The sequence below is a fragment of the Lissotriton helveticus genome, chromosome 7 (genome assembly GCF_964261635.1).
Source record: "Lissotriton helveticus chromosome 7, aLisHel1.1, whole genome shotgun sequence".
NCBI lineage: Eukaryota > Metazoa > Chordata > Amphibia > Caudata > Salamandridae > Lissotriton > Lissotriton helveticus.
In genome coordinates this window covers 502,375,133-502,397,042 of record NC_136068.1, presented here as the reverse complement: position 1 = coordinate 502,397,042, position 21,910 = coordinate 502,375,133, and the positions used below count along the sequence as shown (strand labels likewise).

Sequence of the window (21,910 nt, the reverse complement as noted above, 5' to 3'; positions counted from 1 at the left end):
TGCTTCACTGCCATCCATGCATGCCAAAAAAGTCCTGTGTGCGAAGTCTTGCCTCATTACTCCATAGGGAATTAATCCTTTTTTATAGGATCTGAAACCTGAATAGCTAGACTAGTGATCATATCATATTTCTTCAAAAGTAATATTGGTTGTGAGAACATCGGGACAATCCGAATAGGAGCTGGAGGGACATCCCCATCCTTCTGGGGGATAAAGCTTCAGTCAACTTGTAATGAGTCCCTTAACCAGCTAAGCCAACACTCTAGACAAAACAGAAATACGACTTGTGACAGGGAGAAAGAACTAAGACGCAAAGGATACAGACAACTGCGTAACCAGCAATCCATTGCCTTCTGCATGAAACAGCCCAGAGCTAGGTCAGCTATGAAAAGCACAAGACTTTGCGAGTGACTACATGTCCCCTGATTTGGTGGCAGTTCTAGATTTGAGTCCTTCTAGGCACTTTCTTGGCTATCATGCAACACAAGACCAGTAAAATCCATAAAGAGAGTCCATTGCATGGCTCCTTCCTCCTCCAATGAAATTCTCTTTAAGACGTGAATTCAGTCCCAGGAAGGTGATGCCTAAAAGTGGTTTGTGGTTATGCAGATGCTCATACTAACTGCTTTGCCTTCTAGGGCTGACGGAGGACCTCTCACAGAGCCCCATTCACCCACCAGCCTCTAACAATGAACGTATGTGAGTGGTGGGGTCACTAAGATCACCCCAATATCGCTCGTCAAAAGAGGTGACAGGAGTTACCGTTTTCGTTAGCCTACTACCTGCAACTCCTGGAAGCAACGAACTGCGGGAGGACTACACAGCGGTGATCTGAATCAGATACCACGAAGTTTACAATAAGTACCTTCTCCCAGGAAGGTTCTGGTAGACAGAGTTGGAAAGTTAATCCCACAATACAATAAGCGAGCTCCGCACTGCTGCACTCACCACAGAAGTCCCCGGTCACCGCCGTGCTCAGCCGACGCTCTGATGCGGCAACTCCTCTCTGTTGGCGACCTCCCGCCACTCCGGCCTAGATGCCCGCACAGCCGCCGGAGGAGCTGCAGATCGGTCGTCTGCATCTGTCACCACGATATTGTCTCATGGATCTTGTATTGGGGATCATACCAATATTGCTTGTTTGCCCTACATGAGTGGTATATAACAAAGGAGCGTCCCATTCCCTGCACGATATATAGGCGGGGAACGCTGCTAGAGTAATAGCCACTAATGCGCCAATGGCAGGTTATTTCATTTCGGAGTGGTGCTGTAGTTTAACCTATAACGGTTTCTAAAGACAGCCGTGATGTAAAAGGCATCTGAAGTGAAAAACGGAACGCCAATGTACAGTGGCACCTTTATCCCTGCAATGGCTAGATAATTACACCCAGGGATTACTATAAAAAGTGGTGGTCGTAGTTTAACATATGACCCTTGCAAGCACAGCCGTGCATGACAGGCATCCAGAATATTTAACTGGACCGGTGTCTCTGCAAATGCTAGTTTAGAATCAATAGATCCCTACTGTTAACAATAGATACCCTTGTTATTAAACACGACCCAGCCACTCGTTCTTTAGGTACATAAACCAAGCCCCAATAACCGTGCCCTACACTTACCTCTCATTGGTACCTTGTTGTTGTACACGAGCTGCGACCGGAGGGCAGGACAGCCATTTAAGTGGGTCTCTTCCCCTCGCCTCGACGTTAGGACCCATAGGTGCCTTGTAGCAGTTCCAGGGTATTTTAGTCAATGTTAAAACTTGCGCATGCGTGGCAAGCTTACTGCGTGTGCAGATGCTACACCACTTACAAAGAAACTTTGAATTAAGTAACTTTATTGCGCGTGTGTCCCAGAATACTTGCGCATTGTCATAAAAATGCCTAAATATCATGTATCACTATACTTGCGGCTCCACAAGGTGTGTTAGCTGTCAATCAACATCAAACCCTCAAAAAACTATCAAAAAAACTCTGTACCACGGATCCATACGTATACTTCGTTGAGTAATGATTGCAAAGCGTTACATGGGCCCCTTAGGATACATATCTAGTTTAGTAATGATTGCGAAGTGTTGTATGGGCCACTTATGGTACATATCTAGCAGAATGAGCATGCTATCATTATCATAAGTATGACCAGCCCAAATACGGCTGTCTTGGGGTGCCGGTAGGAGAGGGTGGTGGGGGGGGGGGCAGAGGATCGGGTGCAAGCGAGCTCCGCACTGCTTGGTGCCGGTAGGAGAGGGGGGTGGGGGGGGTGGGGGGGCAGAGGATCGGGTGCAAGCGAGCTCCGCACTGCTTGCTGCCGGTAGGAGAGGGGGGGGTGCAGACTCACCACGATAGCAGCTTCGGCCAGCAATGTCCCGACGGCCGATTTTGATGCTGTGGAGACTCTGGTGTTCCGCGGCTGTGTGGTTTGCGCCTCTCATCTGGAAGAAGGGAGCCATAAGGATGCCGCCGAAGACAGTTTCCTGGGGAGAACGGAACATCTCGAGCATCCGCTCAGCCCCAGCTTCATGAAAAAATGGCGGCCGCAAACATCAGCCCAAAAAAAAAAGTAAACACCCACAATGGGCCCACCTCTTCGTGACAGCAAAAAAAGGGGCGGGATGAATAAAAATGGCAGGAACGCCCACGAATCTGCTCGCAGAATGATGAGCAGATCTCTGTTCCAATGGCTAGCCTCCATTTATGGAGCTAGCCAATGGAACAGAGGGCGGATTCTCAAGCCACATAGTGTAAACATTAGATTTCGCCTGCGCCGAAAAGCTGCGCGGTGCGCAGCTTTCGACGAGGCGAAACCTAAAAACAGGGAAAGGAAATGAGAAAACCACCTGAATCGATTTTGCTCACTGTTGCAGAATCGTCTCAGTAGTGACAGCCCATGTTACCATGATGATGTGGACTTAGCTCAAAACTATTCAAGAGGGAAAACAGAGTATGATAAGTAAGTGTATTTGACCAGCCGAGTTATGAATGCAGCACACACATAGGTTTACAAAGCTTACCAGCTTCAGCAGTAGACGTTGCTCTGATGAGCCTTGGACTGACCTGGAATCCTGCTGTAAGCCCCCGGGGTGCTGCCGCAAACCCACTGGGCAGAACTATAAAACAAACAAGGAGAGAAGACAAACCAACAAGAGAAAGAAAGGCAAAGGGGAACTAGCAAGGAACTAACAGGGAAACCGAGGGAACCGAAATGGAAGAAAAGAATTAACATGAAGCACGGATAAGAGTGTAAACTAATTCAAATATGGAGAACCAATGCAACTAGTGACACGTTGCCAGGTAAAGATCATGAGCCCTGACTAGTCGTTCATAGGGCTCTACCATCATTAAGCAGGATGTGACCGTAACCACAGGAAATGAGTGTATGAGGGATTATGCAATTACCAATCCTGTATTCCTGTTCTTGTGAGTTCCACTGACCTGGCTTCCACTGTTTCCAGTATTGCATACTCTAGGTTGCCTGCTTTTGCCCTGAATCCTGACACCTAAGGCTTACAACTATACCAACAAGAGAGAGAGGGTCATAGGGATATTTAAAGACCTTCCCAGGTTCACATCCCCATTACGCTCTAATGTAAAACACAAAAAGAACCGGGGTTCTAATGGCCAACACTGTAGCCAACGAACTTCAACTCCTCACAGAGGGAGTCAAAAACATGGGTCATATGAGAGCCCACAAAGACCAAACAATCAATGAAAAAATAAAAAATGAAAAATGAGAGCAGAAAGTAAAGTGATTAATAGTGAGATCCAGAGACAGCTAAATGGATTCTCATCAATCTACAGCAGTGATCAATATTCTTAGTTGGTCATTCATCTAATGGGATGGTATGTCCCTTGATCATTGAGACTTATTACCATTCCAATGCAGATCAGCTGGATTGGATCAGACCCTTAATCACTAAAGATAGAGAATATGTTCTTGATACCAGATCACAAGGGAATACAGTGTAGTGCAAAACACAAAAAAGTGGTGACTAAAATAGGGTGATGAGGCGAAAAACAGGAAACATTTTATTAGGAAACCGACTCACCCCCTAATTAAAAGCAGAACAGTGCAAGAGGCAGTTTAAACAAATAACTGCAAATGAAAGGCCAACATGTTTCAGCGTATAGGGAACCAAATCCCTCGGCTTTTTTCATAGCCTCTGCTCTATAACTTTGCTACTGCAAAACCAGGTTTGTGCTAACCTACAGTGAACACTAATATACAAGGAAGACTACTTATAGTGAAATTACAAATCAGAATATGAGGTTGGAACCGATACAACCTACTTTTTTTTTTTTAAATATATTTTTATTGCAGAATCAGAAATAAACCTATTCAATAAGCCAACCTATACACTGGACCGATACAACCTACTTCAACTGACCCTCCACATCAACGGATGCAGCTGTCATCTAAGGAAAAATGAAATATACACCATGCTACTAAAAGGACTGAATACCTTTAGTTCTCCCATATTACTCCATGGTTTACCTTTGCTTTACCTTCACAGAGCGGGGCCTCCATTTCCTGAGCTTGGTCCAGGTGAGGTCCAGTCCCCGTCAAGCCGGGTGAGCAAACTGAATTGTTTTGAATGAACACTAATCTTTATGAATAAGTGAATAAGAGACCATGATTTGAGTAACATGGTGTATATTTCATTTCAGTCAACTGCTTTGGCTCCAGAGAATCTCTTCAGCCCTTTATTGAGACCCTGCTGGAACAGGTGATTGCTGCATGAGAAGACCCAAATTCCAGTTGGCCCACCATCCTTCTGTGGATACCTAGGGAAACAGAACCCCATTACCTTCCATATTGCTTCTCCGGACCAGAAATCAAAACTCCAGGGGGCACAAAGATTTTGCCTCAGACAGTCTGGCTTCACGAATTGCCAATGTCCTGTGTCATCTCAGATAGTAGGACCACATCTTGTGAAAACAGCAAGGCTGGCTACAATTAGCCTGCCAAACCAAAAGAAAGGTCCGTTCTCAGAGTAATTTAAAGATGCTTCCAAATAGTAGAGAAGTAGGCAAGTAGCCAAGAGTGCAGGGAAATAGCCTGATCATATCACACAACACCTTGAAGCCAAGTGGAGGGCTTTTGCTGAGATCGAGGCACCAATGCCATCACACAACTTGACAACGATGAAACTATGAAACAACCAAGGTTGTCTCTGCACATCTCCCCACATTACCTTATTAGGGAGTACTCCCCTACCAGGAACACAGTGGGGAGAGCTCATGGAGCCTCAGGAAAAAAGTGCTGCATTTAATGACTATTGCTGAAGGCAGCCTGGCTCTCTTTTGCCTAACACATGGAATTCTGTGGCTGTTCCCATCCAGTAGGGACTCCCTGATAGTCCCTTTGGAAAGGGATCACATCCAGCATGAAACCATCATAGGACAACAGTAAGCTTCTGTGAATCATCTTCAAGATCTGAATCTAAAATGCACATGGCTGCTCAGCTTGCATCTGGTGCTGAGAACCACAAGAGCCAGACTTTGGATGATGAATATATTACCTGCTTGAATTTCTAAATCTGTATCAGCTCCCAAGAGGCTACCATCAGACATATAGACCAATAACTGGTAAAGCGACCACTGTATGTTATCCAAACCGACCAAGCGTATATACAGAAAATAAACACTTGGGGGCCCATTAGGATGTCGGGCGGATTGCCCCCGCCAGGCTGGCGGTGGCTACCGCCAGGCTGGCGGGGGCAATTCGCCCGACATCCGCATTCGAATCCCCCCGCCATATTAGAATGGCGGGGGGACCTCGTCGGACGGAAAGACCGTCCGCCGCTTTTCCACCCCGGTCGCCTTGCGGCCGGGGCAGAAAAAGATTAATATGGTGGCGGTGTCTATTAGACACCGCCAGCCATATTACAACGGGCTTAGGGAGATGCCTTTCCGTGGCGTCATCGCTGCCATGGAAAGGCATGCGGTCTTCACTCTGGGGGCCCCCTGCGGGCCCCCAGAGTAAAGGAGAGGTGGGGGGTGCACACGGGGGGGTATCCGGGGCCTGCCGCTTTGTTTATGCAAATGTAAAAGTGCATTTTTAGCATTGTGGCGGGCAGTGCTGAGAGAACCGCCCGCCACAATGCTAAAAATACAGGATGCGCCCGCTACAGTGACGGACGCATCTTAATACCCCCCGCGGGCCCCCCCCCCTTATGGTGGGTGGTCCCGATTACCGAAGGTAGTCCGCCCGCCATCCTAATGGACCCCTTGGTGTGGTCTGATTGGTCTTTTTGTTTCTACTGTGTTATCTCTGTCAATAATGATATAACACTGATTGGACCTTCAACGGCTGTGTGTTAATTCTGTTCTAATTGTATGAAAGGTTCTCAACCTACATCTCCCTCCAAGAGTAAGCCTTGACTACTCCAGCCGTGCGATGCCCTTCAAAATCAAAGCCGAAAGTGGAATTTCTTGAACTTCAATGAGCTTCCCTGCAATAACTAGCCTCCAGGAATGCATATATTACAGCAATACTTGTCTCAAAGATTGTTCAGCAACTCAGAGTCCTTGCTCGTGAGAGCTAGATTACTCTCACAAATGTAGGAATCAGAGAGCCAACAATTGCAGAACATTGGGAGAGTAAATTTACAAGGAGGTTTGCATCGTATTTGCACCAGGCAATGTGGTACATGCGCAACGCAAACCTTAAGATTTAGGAAGCCACGCAAAGCCTCTTTGCTTGGACCTCAGTGGCTTCATAAATCTGAAGTAACGCAACGCAGGGCAAATTGCGGCGATGCGTTACTCTGCCCTGGTAAGGCGTTCCATGCATGTTGCATGGATGTTCCCACGCAACTCTCAGGGTGTTTGACGCATTCCAATATTTTGTAAAACTGGTGAACCTGGAAATGCACCAAAAAGTTATGCCTTCCCAGGGCAGTTTCTTCCTCTTTCTATGTGTGTTGCATTCTGCAGCACACATAAAAAGAGGAATATGCCTCCCAGGATTGTTTTTGTGCAGGAAGGGGCACCTTCTTGCACAAAAACAATCCTGCATGCAACACAGGCACCCTTGCACTATTGTGAAATGGGTGCTTGCGTTGGTATCAGGCTGCCAAAAGGGCACAAATGCATGGGAAAGGAGAAGAATGTGCCATATTGTCTTAAAAACTGCACATTCCTGCCCTTTCCCTGTCAAGCAGTGCAGCACAGCAAGTCACCTTGCTGTGCTGTACCGCCTTACTTTTTCATAAATGAGCCCCTGGGTATCTAGGACTAAAAACACCACAACCGTATGGATTAGTATGTGAGAAAATTCTTGAGCCATGCAGAAGTGTAGCGAGTATGTCATGGGACCTAGTTCAGCGATGAAAATGGGGCCTGACGGTTGTTTGAATTAAAAAGTACAGCAATAAGCATGGTTCCGGGCCCGGTGCCACTGCAACCCCTACACCAATGGAATCTACGTCCCTGGCGCCATGCGTACCTTATGCAGAGACATGGTTGGAGACGGTAAGAGAGGCGGATGAAACTCAAGCTTAAGTGTAATTAAACGTAATGAACGGCGGCTCCTCTGCTAAGGTGGAGGAGCGTTGCCCTACTGTTTCAACTGCAAGCTAAATACAAAAACTAAAATGATGATAACGTTATTATCATTTTATTTATTGTATTCAGCTTGCAGCCAGATTAGGTTCAGGCGGGTGGGGCATGGCTCTTGTGACGTCAAGGGAGGAGAAGTGGTGGCTGCACCTTAGGTGCGTGTGACGGTTTGGCCGGCCGTCTTGGGCCGACCAAACCGGCATGCGCACTTTGCATGATCTCCACAGGATGTATTGCACATTCTGGGTGGAAAGCATGCACAGCCTTTCAGTCCCTCCCTGAGCGCCAAACCACAGCGCTCAGACCAATCAAAATGCTGCTGTAAGGCAGCATCCTGATTGGCTAGGGGTTCTGAGAGGCTGTGTGCTAGCTGCTGCGGAGAGGAAAGGCAGTGGTATTCAGGTAAGTGCTTTGATTTATTTTGTATTCCTCCCCTCCTCCGCTCCCAGCCGCCTCACCACCCACGTTCGGTAGCAGCTGCTACTGAACTTAACATTCCCGATTTATATATATAGCTGCAAACACACCCTGTCAAGATTCCCTTCATAAGAAGCTATAACATTGTGCGGAATGCATTGAGTGAAAATATAGTATTTGTCGCCTGCAGTATTAACCTCATTTTTTAAAACTAAAATTATATCATGGGGGAGGAGCCACGCTACCAACTGAGATGGCCGCTTAGGCGCCCGGCTCCGCTGACCTCCGTTTCCAGCCGGATGATCCTGCAACTTATCCTGATGTTATGCCCGACCTCCAGGGAGATGACACCTTGCTGCATCGTTTGGTTCATTCCCCAGACCTTTGTCGCCAGAATTGACTGAGTTATGTCGTCTTTTGGATCCTGGCCTATCGCAGCTTGTAAGCCGGGGCCTCGAGTTTGAGCCCAGCCGGGACGTAGTGGAACAACATTGGCCGTGTGACTATGACGGGGTCCGGTCTCAACCGTGGAAGTCTGCATGTCTGATTTAGATGGCGATCGACGTAGTTTTATTGATGTCGTCTGACAATTGACCTGAGACGTCTGTGGAGGTTTGGGGGCTCCTGCCCGGGGACCCCGTTAGACATCGCCGGGGTCCGCTGGGGGTGGGCCCTCGCTCGCTGTCCAGGTCCATTTTGTCTACAGGACGCCCTCAGTTGCGATCCGCTCCGCTCTGTTATTGCCGGGAGGACCGGGCTCTTCGGGGACTGCCACTATGTTTGTGATCGGAAGAGCGGAGTCGGATCTGACGAATAGAGAGCCGACATTGCGGACCGTTTTGGCCGGCATCATGGAGCTGCAAGCTCATATTGAATCTCGACTCGGTACAATGCTTGCTGATGGGCCTGAAGCGGACTGCACGGGACCGGGCTCTGATTATCTACTACGACTACCGATATCGACGGTTCCCGTGAGGTCTGGGATGACCACTGATGACCGCCCATGGCACAACGATCTGGTGCAGAGTTGTGTACCGACAGAGAGTAGCGTACTTGGTCCCCCGGTGAGTTGGTCGCACCCGCCATTGTCGTCGCCTGGGGTACTTCCGCTTGGCCTCTTTATCCTGGAGTTTTCCGTCGGAGCCGACTGGATTGCCACGACATCTCTGCCTTCCCCGTCTGCTTTGCCGCTTCCGCGGAGGGAACATCACTTGGACAGGGTGCCGATGATAGAGGGCCTATTGATGATCGTGGCTGGTAATGACTTTGTTTTTCGGGCTTTCTGTGGACTATCCTCTGCGGTAGTCCTCTCGTATCCTGGATCTATAATGACTGCGGTGCTGCTGCCGGATGGTGTTTGCGTGCAAGATCGGAAGGGCCAAGGATGAGACTGCTTCGATGGGTTTGACTTTGGGGCCTTGGCGGACATGGGACTGGGATCTGGGTATTAGAGTGAGGTCGGGTGGGGTTTAGTGATTCCCCTGAATTTTTACTGTCATATCTCCTGGTATTATTTGAGCTATCGCAGGGGTGGTTGGTGTCCGGATGGGGAGAGGGAGACCGGGTGCTCATACGCTTTCTCCTCCTCCACTTCTTCCTTCATTTAGGGTCTTAGTTATTCGGGCGACAGGCACGCTGCTAGGGGGGTTAGGCTGTAGCCAACTGCAGGGGTGCAGGGTGGGGGGTTGGAGGGTGGGATTTTTGTTTCGCCTTTATTTTGTTTCTATGGCCTTTTTCTTTCTTTCCTTTTCTTTCCTTTTATTAGTATAGTTGGCGAAATGTTCTGATTAGTATTGTATATCCGTATCGGGTGCTCTTGTTTCTTTCATTATCCTGATCTTTGGATGGGCGGGCTCTTGGGACTGCCCCTTAATGTAGACTTGGTATTGTATGGCTTCATATCCTGAATAGTATTCTTTAACGCCAGCGTCGCAATAGTAGCTGTTTCTGATTTGCATATCCTGTTTCTCTGCCTCGCCACCGTATTGTATCTTCGATTGTGTAGCACCCGATGCGTTTATTTAGTTAATTTAAAAATGAAACCTTTATCACATCCTGTGACTTAACTATGCGTTCAATGCGACCTTTATCCTGAATCGCTGCCGGACCTTAGGGATGTCGGCTGAAGAGCTGTAGCATACTACAATATATTTGCTTCCACGTTGATTAGCGGCCGGCCCCTGTGGTTGTAGGCCCATGCCTGTAATGTTATTGAAATGAATAATAAAGGTTTAAAAAAAAAAATTTATATCATGATTGGTGAAGTGAAACAGGAAATTAGTTTGCACAAAAAGGGGTACCCCTAATAACGTTTCCTAAATTAGGGGCTACATAACAGGAAATTATCTAGTGTGTTTGACGAACAGAAGCACGTATTACCATATGGTTCTTCATCGAATATAAAGCATCGTACAAATAATTGTAACTTGCCACAAAGTTTATTTTGTCGCCAGATGTAAGAGGCGTGTAGCAGAATTCAAACTGAGCACAGTGTATGCAATTATTGAGGCTTCTGAGTGTTAGGGCAGCCCTTTCTCTTCAAGCATATACAACAATTTCGTAAAAGTGACAAAGATTGTGCAGATTTTAATACAAATGAGGTGTCCAATTGTGGGGTACACTGAACAACCCCATTACAGTCGCCAAAACCATGCAGGCTTTAAACATATGGGGCCTAGTGGCGGCCGACACAATGAAGAGGTGGTGAGGTGAGTAGAGGAAGCAAGGGGTAGCACAGGAGGGGCAGCTCCAGGGGGCAGTTTAATAATAAAAAAAAATGTAAACCACTTACCTGGAGCTGCGGCTGCCTCCTACATTGTGTGTGCAAAAATCCTAGGCAGTTAAACATCCTAGACAACAAGTAATGGAGTCCACCAATGACTAGGAACAGGCGTGCAAATAATACATAATCATACGTAAAGTACAGACATATTTTTAATAACCATAATAAAAAATTCATATATAAAAGAGACTGACATTGTACAGATCACATAACAATACAAAATTAAAAAGTATTATATACACTTGTTGTACATAATAACACACAATTAAAAGTTACACCACAATTGATGGTTGCTAAGTCTCTGAAACCAATTGAAGAAGAATAACTCGACGCGCGTTTCGGCGAAAAACGCCTTCTTCAGGAGTCACATATAACCATCTGCAATTACATATTTGAAAAGTTATTATTATTACATATTAATAAAAATATTAAAACTAGCTAACATTTACATACAACACTCAAAAATAACGAACATATCTTTCCTATGTAATTGTTTGCCTCCTACATTGTGCCTCACTTCAGTGTCCCCTCCTGGTCCCAGGCCCTCAGCATAAACTGGGACAGACTCCCTGTGCAATCCCCACTCTGCTCTCGTGCTATGAGAAGCGCGAGGGGATTGGTCTGCGCTGGCTGAAAAGACACTCCGCTCAGACCAAGGAGTCTGTGGGGCTACTCCAGTCGTGCTATTCAATGCAACCGGGCTGGAGAAACCTAAGCGTGCAAGTGTGTTTGGACGGTCAAACACACATTCCCACTTAGAGAGTGCACATAGCACTTCTCCTCCCCTCTCCCATGCCTCGGCCCTGCTCCTCCCTGAACACGCTGGCTCATTGCCGGCAAATGAAAAATAAAATAATTTAGGTAATCTTTTTATTTTTTACCTGCTGGCTCGGAGCCAGTCGGGCCACGTCCCTCCACCATTTGCGGAGGAACGGCCCCCGATGGGGCCAGAGATACCTGATAAAGGAACCTGTGTTGTACCCACCTGAGCATGAAGACTGAAGACTTACAGACCGCTAAGCAAAACTTTCTGACTCTCACACAGACCAGGCACCATGCCTATGCAATGCCTATGTCATGTTACTTTACGGCCTAAACACCAAGCTATTTCTGCTACCACTAGTTTGAGGAGTGTAAATTACTGCCATCATACAGAAGTGAAATTCTTCCAGCGTACTAATTACTCTGATATTGCAAACTAAAGTTATTATAAGCCTTGAATTCCTTTTAAAGTCATAACACTGCCTAGGCATCATTATTGCACGCTATTCGATTGTTAAACCCAGTTAATTTTCAAAATGTAAATCACCCTTCAGCCTTATCTGATCAAGCCTGCTACAGCTTGAAAGTCAAGGTCTAACAAAGAGATGCTGGGCTTCAGTGAACTCACAACAATCTCTGGTTCCTTAGGAACAATAGGATTGTCCAGTTGTCTGTGTTCCTAGGGTCTGACACGTACAAAACATAACACGTGGAGGCACATTTTGTACTTTGTTATCTCTTCTGCTACCTGACCTCTAAATAGAGCAAGTAGATCATCAGTTTGGTGGCCAGGGCACTCCACCATACTTGTAGCGTCCACTAAACTATAAATGAGGTCTTTACCCCAAAGGATACAAGTCCTTGGTGCCATCAGTGTTACGCCAGCCGGGGCACCACCAGGGGAAACATAATGCTCTGCCTGATTCCAAATAGAACGAGTGGACAGTGTTTGTTTATTTCGTGAAGGAATTTAAAGGGGACCTGAAAGTCCAGATTTTAACTTAATTACCCTTGTGCAGAAACTTTGGCGAACTAGAGGTAGAGGTTGTAGGAGAACTAGAGGTAGTAATCATAGTGTTTGCAATCACATGCAAAGCATGTTGTCATAATGTTCTTTCACAATCTTCCATCTTAAATGATGTAGCAGTGGTGAGAGCTTAGAACAGAGGAGCGAAAAGTGGAATGTGGATACAGTGAGCAAGCAATGGAAGTAGGTCATGAGGGTTAAAAATCCAGAATACAAACAAATAGACGAAGAACATTAGAGTGAGCTAGGTGGATAGAAGCACAGACACACTCATACCATTCACTCATGTGCAGTGAAAGATAATAGGTACATTTTTGTCATTGTATGATCTTCTTACCATTTGCAGGTTCTGCTTCCTGGATCTCTAATTGAAAACAAAAATAAAAGCTATGGATTAGAAAAAAAAATCTAAGTAGTTTCAAAGACATCTTAATTTGCTATTACGCGAATATATGCAAAAAGAACAATTGATGGACAGAATGCAGAACAATGTCATACATTCACCCCGGTACAGAGATCTAAGCTTAAATCCATCGTTTTTTTGCTCACCAGGCCATTCCAGTTTGAACCCAGCCATATGCAAAACAGTCTTGACCCTGTGCCTTATGGGAACAGTCCAGTCCGAACTGCCAGACCAGGTCCTCCCTGGACTGGAAGCAAGCATCCTAGGACTGGTTTCAGGGTTTCACCCCTCTTTGGCCAGGATAGCTTGACTCCAGTGGCATGGAGAGCACGGGACCCACGTCTGGGCATACCCGTCCCACTCGGGGTGACAAATGCAAAAAGAACAATTGATGGACAGAATGCAGAACAATGTCATACATTCACCACAGTACAGGGACCTGGGCCTAAATCCATCATTTTGTTGCTTTTTGACGCTGCCCCCTATTTACAAGGGTAGCATAAACATCGTGCAGTGCCAAAAATAAGACCAGGGAAAACCAGGGGGCATATTTACAAGGAAACTGTTGAAGCGGGTGTCAAGCCAAAATTGCTAACGATGCACTCTGACAGTTTCAAAACGTAGGGATGGCACATATTTACAAGAATGCAGTGCACCTCTGCATTTCCCCTAGCGCTGGTGCTAAATTTAGCTGCCTAGCGCCAACGCAAGCACCCATTCACTATAGTGCAAGTGTGCCTGTGTTGCAGGGAATGATTGCTGATGTGCAGGAAGGTGTCCCTTTCTGCACATAAACAAACAATAATGGTGATTTGTAGCTTCTATGTGTGCTGCAGTATGAAGCACATATAGAAGTTGCAAAATGTCATTTTAAAAAAAATGCTCAAGATCTCATTCATTGTACAGCAGTGATCTAAAGAAATATAGAAAAAACAGCAGTACATATTACTTTCACAGTAACTCCCATAGCAGAATGGACAATTAATACAATCGGCTTAATCCCAACCCCGCCCGCTCAGCCCGGTATCTGCGCCAGGGGCCCCACACCTTTTTCCATTTCTTGACACATCCTCTGGATTTATAGACAGTCTCCTTCGCCCTTTGACACCAGTCCAGGTCCCTAATCCATTGCTCCCATTGGGGGGCGCCCGCCCCCCCCAGTTGCTGGCTATATTTCGTTTTGCCACTCCCGCAGCTGTGGCTAGCCAGATCTCGTTATATCTGGACCAGTCAGTAGCCCCTCTAATCATTAGCAGCAACCACCTCGGATCCACCGGCACCGACGATCCCACCACCAACACCATCGTTTGTACAACTTTGGTCCAGAAGGGCACTATGTGCGGACAGTCCCACAGTATGTGGAAAAAGGTCCCCTCTCCTGACAGCCCCTCGCACACAAAGGAGACAAGCACCTCCCCCAGGAGAACAATTGAGTACGCGCGTAATACACCCGATGCAGTATTTTCACTTGCACCAGACGGAACCTGATCCTAATTGCTATTTCACGGGACTCTGTAATGCATCCTGCCAGTCGTCATCTTCAAGGCTGCTGATGTCACCCTCCAACCTCTCCCGCAGGGTCACCAGGGGTCAGGCATGTTATTAATGAGCTTGTGGTAAATGGTAGAGGTAGGCTTTTCCGGGATAGGGTCAAGAAGGAGTCTGTCCTCAATGGAGAATATTCTGGGAGCGCTGCGTCCGTGTGATGCGTGTTCGCAGGGCATAGGTAAGGCGCAGATAGTGGTAGTGTTGGGAGTCGTGCAGTCAGTACTCTTTTTGGAGATAGGCAAAAGATCTAGGAGCATTCCCTTTCCACACATCGCCCAAGTAGTCAATCCCGATGAGCCTCCAGCCCTTGAAGCCAGTCAGTCTGGACACCTCGACCAGCTGGTTGCCAGACCAGAGCGGTGTTCTACCCGTAAGGGTGTCTGCCCAACCCAAGAATTTATTAACCTCCCTCCAACACTGAATCACCACCCCTGTATGTGACAGAAGATCCTTACATAGCTTACTTGTGTACAATAGAGGCTCACAACTGCCCCCCGGCATGACATGCCTATCTACCCTGTAGACCGGCTCCGACCTCGCTGCATAGACCCAGTCATGAACCACCTGCAACTGTGAGGCCCAGTAGTACAGTTGAACGTCCGGGAGGGCCAGAACCCGTCGTACGCCCCCCTAGTTAGCTTTCGCATCGCTATCCTCTGGTTCCCCCATCCCAGAGCAGCATCCGCACTAACAGGGAGATGCGTTTAAACACCCCACCGGGGATCGGATAGGGCGAATTTTGCAGTATGTAAAGCAGTCGGGCAGTGCCAGCATCTTGAAAAGCGCAGCACGCCCCATCAAGGAGAGGGGCAAGGAGCGCCAATGAGCGACATCCGAAGCCAACCGCCCCAGGTGGGGCTCAAGATTCCTGTTAAAGGACTCCGCTCTGTCCCTGGTCACATAAACCCCAAGGTATTCAAACCCCTCAGCAGCGATCGAGGCGGAGCATCATGACGGGATCCTCGGGGGAGGGCCAGAGAGGGGATAGATCAGCGATTTGGTCCAATTGATCGTATACCCTGAGTAACTACCGAAGAGCTCAAGCAGGTGGAGCGCCTGTGCCATCGAGTGGTAATGCCTGGCCATATAGAGGACAATATCATCTGCTTATAATGATATACGCTCCTCCCACTCTTCTGTAAGCGACAGCCCCCAAAATGACCTGTCCCGTCAAATCGCATGAACCAACGGCTCCAAGGCCAAGGCAAAAAGGAGAGGGGACAGCAGACACCCCTGCCTAGTGCCTCTGCGCAGGTGGAACACCCAGTACATCGCTCCGTTCACCCTCACTCTGGCCACTGGCTGTTCGTACAGTAGGCGGACCCAGCCTCAAAACACCGGCCCGAAGCCAAAACGCTCCAAGACTTTAAACAAGTAGGGCCATTCTATGCTATCAAAGGCCATTGAGGCGTCCAGCGCAATCAACGCTGTTTGAGTATCGTCCTCCCCCTCAGTCATGTATAGAACCCCATATAACCGACGCAAGTTTAGTCTAGTGCTCCTGTGCGGCATGAACCCTGATTGATCGACATGCACCAAATCAGGCAATACCACTAGTAATCTCGTCGCCAGGGCTTTGGCCAGAACCTTGGCCTCAACATTGAGGAGCGATATAGGCCAGTATGACGAACATTGATCGGGCGGCTTCCCTACTTTGTGGATGACCACAATGGTGGCTTCCCGCTGATCAGGCGTCAGCCTACCCAAACTCCTTGCTTCGAGGAACATTTGTTGGATGGGGTCAATTACGATATTGGCTTGCCTCTTATAAATTTCGACCGGTAGGCCGTTAGGTCCCTGAGCTTTACCGGCCTGCAGGGAATTGAGGGCTTCCCCTAGCTCCAACCCCGTGAGCTCAGCCTCCAAACTGTTGGCTTGCTCACTAGACAGGGTGGGCAGAGCAAAATCACACAGAAACACCTCGCAGTCTGTCTCCGTCCTCGTGCATACCGGGGTGTAGAACCCATCATAGTATGACACAAAGGCCTCTGCTATAGCAACACTAGTGGTTGCCAGGGCTCCAGACCTGTCTTTCACTTCCGCCACCCAGGACCGCTCTCGGTCACGACGTTCAAGCCATGCCAGTAGCTTCATGCTCTTGTACCCAGCATTGTAAATCCTATGCTGCGTGGTGAGGGAGTAGGCGCCGACCTCACCGTCCGCCAATGCACAAAGCTCCTTCTGCTTAAGGGCTAGTTCAAAGCCTCTTTCCAAAGATGGGGACTCACTGATGGCTTTCTCCATTGATTCGATTTCACTCTCCAATTGCCTCATTTGGAGCGCTTCCGCTTTTTTTTGGGCGCCAATAAGTGCCTGAGCCTGGCCCCGTAGTACGGTTTTATAAGCTTCCCACAGGGTCAAGTGGGAATCGACCGAGCCCTTGTTCTCTGAAAAATATGATTGGGAACTCTCCCTCAGTTTGTCCGAGAAGAGGTCGTCTCTGAGGCGCCAAGGGCCAATCCTAGGAAAGACCGCCCTATCTCTCATTGGTCCCTTGAGAGTGACCCCCACCAGTGAGTGGTCTGGCCATGATGCAGTAGTCCATGAAGTCACCAAGTTGATCCCCCAGCACAAAGAGGTGGTCTATTCTGGAAAAGGTCCCATGCCTAGCAGAGTAGAAGGTATATTGTCTGTTGGAGCGATTATGTGTACACCATACATCCCTGAGTCCCAGCGCTGCTACAAACCCCCGCAGGCCCAGTTCCCCTCTGTTACCCAGCCTCTCCCCCGAGCGGTCTAAGTCGGCCTCCATGACTGCGTTGGTGTCACCCGAGCACCAAGGTGCCCCGAGGGAGATCTGTCAGATGTGCCCCCAATTTCACGTATGCCTGGGCATGGAGGCCTGGTGGAATGTAGCAGGAGCTGAGTACTATCGTGCGCCCTTCCCACCTGATCGCCACCGCTGCAGATCACCCCGAGTCTTCCATCCATGTACCCGTGACAATAAGAGGTAGTGTACTACGGATTAGTATACCCACCACCCTAGATCATATACCCAAACCGGTTCAAGGCCTTGCATTTATTACTTCATATGTGGGTCTCCTGAAGGAGCACTAAGTCCGGGGAATGGCGTTTCAAGTATTGCAGAACCAACGTATGCTTAATTTTATTGCCCAAACCATTGACATTCCACGCCCATATCTTTAGGCGTGTCTGGTCACCCATTCCAGTATAGAGGCCTGAATTGTCTCGAATCTTTTACTGGCCACTGCTTTAATCCACTGTGTAACTCTTGAGCTTGAACCTTGGAAACTGTATAAGCCAAATATCAAACTTCCCCAAAACTTCTTACACGTCCCCCTACCCCACACCCCCCTCCCTGCTAAGTGGGCCCCCAACCACCCACCAATGTAATATGCAGAGTGACTGTCGCCCTAGAAACCCCACCATCAACAAAATCAGGATTTGTAATAAGTCTGCGGCAGCAAAAGAAGACATACTGACAGGATAGAGTGCACACCCCCTGCAGGGAACCTAACAAAATCGTCTTTGATTGCAGACTGCTGATACTGCTCTCAGCCTCCGAGACCTTGTCTGACATATTGCTGAAGTCTGCGAGTAGAAGATTAACCTTCCTCGGTAACCGAGTCTACTTTAGGTTCCAAGGTACCACGCATGTCTTTTAGGGCACCGCGCATCTTCTGGATAGCCAACATTGTGTCTCTAAGTGAAGGATCCGGCCCGTCCCCTGATGCCTCGTCCTGCTGACATCCGCGTTGCGAGTTCTCCTCCCTGTCCATGCTGACCGTGTACTTATCAATAGAATTCGTTTGGCTCTGGGTTAATGGTCGATTGCGGCCCATGTTCCTAGTGTCTGCCTTGTCACTTACTGCTGTCAGCTGGGCCCCACTTACCGGCCTGCCCAAGGCCCTCTCCGCAAAGCCCCTGGAGGCCTGCTCCTTGACACTTGCGGACGACACTTCACTTGGGAGCCCACAAACCGGGCTGGTTCCACTGCACCCCGAAGAAGTGCTCCAACTACTCCAGCCAATGACCCTGGAAGAGCCCCCAGTCCAAACTAAACAGCACCCTGCATCCAGCGAGAAGCTATTCAAAGTTCCAAGCCCCCTCTCACCGCAGCGACCTGCTGCTTGTCTTGTGCGGCGTGTCTTGGTGGGCCCGCTGCAATGTGAACTAAAGCTTGGCTGCACCACTTGCCCACTAGCTTCCAATAGCTTCCAGTCTGCCCAGTGCCGCCAGTCCTCTACCAGCCCAGTGCCGCCTGCCAATCCTGGCCTCTTTCCAGTCCGAGGCCTGCTTCGGGGGGGGTCCTCCCTTCCCCTTTGTGCTGCTGCTGTTGGTGCCGCGCGTCCACCTCACACACTCACCTGGCCCATTGCCGTCTCTGATGGCTAATGTCCCCACTTTGCAGGCCTCATCGGGCTCCGTCCGCCCACCGAGGATATTTCGCCAACTTCCAGCGCGTTGAGACGCTATGCCGCTATTCCGCTTCTGTCTGGCCTGTCGCTTTGCGACCAACAGAATCTCCGCTGCTTCTGTGAGGAGTACGGGACCAGCCGTGGCCCACCAGTTCACACCGCGCCTGGCCCTCTGCACCCCAGCGCTGACTCCCGCCGCCGTGGATGGTTCCGTTCCGACCGCGGGGCGGCTGCCAGATCCTGCGCCACCGCCACCAGCTGGCTCTGATCTGTCCGAGTACGGGATCTCAACCCGCTCAGCGCCGCTGTGGGGAGGCCCAGCAAAACCACACTCTCCGCTTCTGATGTCCGCCACCACACGTTTCCCCCGCGGCGCGAGGCTTAAGGCTCAGAACTCCTCCGCCGCGGGTGCCATTTTGTCTCTGCCAGGCTCCCCAGCTATGCTTCTCACCGGCAGCCAAAGGGCGTAGAAACTGGAGCAGGGCTGGAATCGGACGCTGTCCGCCGCTTCCCTTCAGCTCCCAAAGGCGGTAGGTGCCGCCAATTCCTACGGATTATAACGGATAAGGGGTGTTAAAACAGGATCTGCCGCGCTGCTCCCCTAGTGTGAGGCCATCTTCTTTGGCTGTAGGCCATGCCCCCTCCACAAAATGCCATTGTTTAATGATTGTTTGTGCAGGGAGGGACACCTTCCTGCACATGAATAATCACTAATGGTGATTTGCTGTTCCTATGTGTGCTGCAGCACACATACAAATAGCAAAAACAAGTGGAAATTATTCATTTCCCCTTGTTGCGCCTATTTAAGACCAGGTTTTCCCTGGTCTTATTTTTGGTACTGCCCCATATTTATGCCGCCCTTGTAAATAGGGGGTAGCGTCAAAAAGCAATGGGTGTTGTGGTGGAACGTCCACAGCAACACCCTTTGCCCACCCCTTTGCCGCAGCGGACTGCTGTGATAAGGTGCATATTTACGCCACTTAATATGGAGCAGGGAATTGCGCCACAGGAACGTCATTAAAAGTGAGGTTCCTGTGGCTCAATGTCCTTGTAAATAGGCTAACACAAGGAGATGATAAACGGAGCGCTGTAAATAGGCTCCCAGGTATTAAACAGGTGAAACAAGAAAAATAAATCTCCTCGTTTTTTTCTGTTTATATGTGTGCTGAATTCTGCAGCACACATAGAAACAGCAAATTGCCTTTGCTCAATTGTTCAGATGCTTCAGAGGGCTATAGGGGTGGTGGCTACTGAGATAGAACTCACAGAAAGACGATTGTCGCTGACCCCTGACTTACGGTGTACCCCGACTGACCCGGCCCTATCCACAGTCAGTAGTGACTTGGAAAGCACCCCCACACTGTCGCTGCAGGCACCGAAATGGGAGTCGCAACGAAACCATCCACGCGGAAGGGGGGCGAGAATAAAGGCTCAGTAAAGAACAACAAACCCAAACAATCCATAAGGGCAGGGGTAAAACGGAAAAAAACTAATGATGGGACATCTGTAAGCCTGGAGTCAGTAAGTAACCAGGTCTTGGACATTGGCCTTAGCCCGCAATTGGATGAGACATTCCCGCCCAGGGCAGTTACCCTGATGGAGGACTTACGGGGCCAGATTAGAAGCATTGTGAGAGACGTGCTTGCCCCCCTGGTTACCCGACTGGACAAGTTGGTCAACCTGTGGGACCACAGGGATGGACATACCCATGAAAGGCCTGCTCTGGTAAGAGCAAGTGAAACTGTCTCTTCCTGTCATACTGACATTGATGCTGTAAAGGGCACGGGAAGGCCCAATGCTCCCCCTGGTGAAGAATCCACTCTGACCCTGGCTGAAGGTGGCCCAGACTCAGAACCCAAGCTGGGGGAGCAGGAACCAGCAACCAAGGTCACCCCGAAGGACAGCACGGCAGGAGATGGGTCCCAGAACAAAGGGGGCAGGGATGGGTTTGGGAACATGTTCAGGGGCATGGTCTGTGGGGACAATCTGATGATAATAAAACTCCCCGCAGCCTCAACCCCATATGTTATCGTACTGGCAGGTGTACCTGAAGTTAAAGTGGGACAAAGAGAAACCCAACTAGAATTTAAGAACAATTGCTTGTTTTGGCTGGCTAGGTATTGCCAGGGCAGATAAAAGCTCAATGCAGGTGAGTGGTATCAAAACCAACCACCACCAGGACAGGGGTATCAACAACTGAGACCCCCTACTATTCAGTCTAACTGTGGCAAACAGATTCGGGGTCCTGGAAGAGGTAGATTGACTCACACTAAAATTAAAAACTGACCAGGCAACCAGTCATCAAAAGGGTCCACTGGAGAAGGACGTGGAGTGGTGTGGCTCAATGGTTAGAGGCAGCAGACCAGTAAGCAGAGAACGGCCCGGGACCAGGGTTCAATTCCCGACGCGGCAGGGTCTTGGACCAGGGTCAACGGACTCGATAATTCTCACCTCAGTGCCTACTCTAACCAGGGAACACACTCGGCAACTCTGGGCATTAAGCTTGCCTCATCTCTACAACGGCCCCCCACAGACGCCGGGGATGCTTGGTTTCACCCTGGAGATACCCAGAAAAGGGACCATCTCACAGGGAAAACCAGGACGGGTTCCCCAGCGGTCTACAGCGCCAGGACACTCGGGTAGAGTAACAGTGCGCTTTACAAGTATCCCACATTTACATTTACATTTACATACTGCCCAGTATGAACCATCCAATGATCACCTTGCAGGGGCTAGGGTTGGAAAAAAGACGGTACAAATGAGGAAGATCCCAAGAGTCAGGGTCAAGGGATGTATAATGGAAGGGCCTAGGTTTCTAAGTCTGAACCATAGCATTAACCGCATGAATGTACATCTTAGTTGCACCGACCCCCATGTTCAGACCAACTCACTGGGAATAACAGAAAACCCAAGCTCTGATTTCAACCTGATGCCACAGGAGGGAGCTCATCCTAAGTTTATTGACTCCCATGTTCAGACAATGTCACCAGGATCACCATAAACTCCTAGTTTCCAAATCAACATGCTGTCACA

At 48.9% G+C, this 21,910-nt stretch overlaps 1 protein-coding gene across 2 annotated transcripts in view; it reads right to left on the bottom strand.

Annotated features, from left to right (window-relative positions):
* The window catches only part of LOC144768684 (serine protease 27-like), a 227,348-nt gene that overhangs the window by 127,782 nt on the left and 77,656 nt on the right, over positions 1–21,910 (bottom strand). For both annotated transcript variants that reach the window (XM_078652513.1, XM_078652514.1), the window contains exon 3: positions 12,885–12,911. In XM_078652513.1, the coding sequence (XP_078508639.1) occupies positions 12,885–12,911 (27 nt within the window). The remainder of the gene's footprint in view (positions 1–12,884; positions 12,912–21,910) is intronic.